The sequence below is a fragment of the Malurus melanocephalus genome, unplaced genomic scaffold, assembly GCF_030028575.1.
Source record: "Malurus melanocephalus ecotype Western Australia unplaced genomic scaffold, MMel_1.1 scaffold_1787, whole genome shotgun sequence".
Lineage (NCBI taxonomy): Eukaryota > Metazoa > Chordata > Aves > Passeriformes > Maluridae > Malurus > Malurus melanocephalus.
Window position 1 is genome coordinate 7,217 of NW_026625019.1, and position 1,402 is coordinate 8,618.

Consider the following 1,402-nt stretch of genomic DNA (forward strand, 5'->3'; position numbering starts at 1 on the left):
GGGCCTTGCGCAGCTTGCGCTCCTCCTGCACGAGCACGAACATCTCCTTGTGCACAGCAGCTGCCAGGTTCAGGTCCAGCTTCTCGGGGCTCGCTGCCATCTTGCAGATGAGCTCCTCGTGCGAGAACACGCAGTAGCGGCGAAGGCGCCGGTAGTGCTCAATGCACTGCCTGCCCGCGGGCAGCTGGCGAGGGGGGTCAGGGGGCTCCCCAAAACCGGGGGAACCCCCTAAATACAGCCCTGAATCCAGCCAGGGAACGTAACACAAACCCCCAAACCTAGGGAACCCCTTAAACAAAGCCCTGAACCCAGCCAGGGAATACAACACAAACCCCAAACCTGGGGAACCCCTTAAACACAGCCCTGAACCCAGCCAGGAAACACAACAGAAACCCCAAACCTGGGAACCCCATGGATCTCCTAAACACAGCCCTGAACCCAGACCCCAAACCTGGGGAACACCCTAAACACAGCCCTGAATCTAGCCAGGGAACACAACCAAAACCCCCAAACCTAGGGAACCCGCTAAAGACAGCCCTGAACACAGCCAGGGAACACAACACAAACCCAAAACCTGAGGAACCCCCTAAACACAACCCTAAACCCAGCCAGGAAAACACAACCCAAACCCCAAACCTGGGGAATGCCCTGGACCCCCCCAAACTCAGCCCTAAATTGCGGGGCTGAAGCCCCAAACCTGGGAACCCCACTGTTCCCCTGAACCGGGCAGTGCTCAATGCACTGGCTGCCCACAGGCAGCTGGGGAGGGGGGTCAGGGGGCTCCCCAAAACCTGGGGCACCCCCCAAACTCAGCCCTAAACCCAGCTGGGAACTCCCAGGCTGAACCCCCAAACCCAGGAAACCACAGCCTGGAGTTCCTGGGGATTCTTTTTAGTTTTTTTTGGTTCCCTGCATTATTTTACAGCCTTCACCTGCAAATTTCGGTGTTTCCCTTAAAGCTTTCTTTTATATTCCCCCAGTTTTTTTTTTTATTCCCTCACATATTTCTGCAACCCCCAGGTACATTTTGTGCTCCCCAGGTATTTCCTGTGCCCCCCTAAACATTGGGCTCTCCTGTTGACCTTTTACAGTTTCCACAAATTTCACTGTTTCCCAAGGAAGTTTTTTTTTTGCATTCCCTCAAATTTTTTTTTTTATTCACCCAAACATTCCATGCCCCCCAGGTACATTCTGTGCTTCCCAGGTATATTTTTGTGCCCTCCGAGTACACTTTAAGCCCCCCCAAGTACATTTTGTGTCCTCCCAGAGCTCACCCAGTCGGCGGTGCAGAAGTTGACGGCCTCGGCGAAGTTGTAGCCCTGGTTGAAGCCGCTGTGGTAGGCGCGGGGGAAGGTGATGACGAACTCGCCGGCGCATTGGTTGGTCCGGACCACCTGGGAGG

At 55.0% G+C, this 1,402-nt stretch overlaps 1 protein-coding gene across 1 annotated transcript in view; it reads right to left on the reverse strand.

Annotated features, from left to right (window-relative positions):
• The window catches only part of LOC130587339 (lysine-specific demethylase 5C-like), a gene marked incomplete at its 3' end in the record, with an annotated part of 19,155 nt that overhangs the window by 7,210 nt on the left and 10,543 nt on the right, over positions 1–1,402 (reverse strand). The window contains exons 9-10 of the mRNA XM_057388318.1: positions 1,275–1,394; positions 5–184 (exon numbers count right to left, since the gene is read on the reverse strand). Coding sequence (XP_057244301.1) covers positions 5–184; positions 1,275–1,394 — 300 coding nt within the window. The remainder of the gene's footprint in view (positions 1–4; positions 185–1,274; positions 1,395–1,402) is intronic.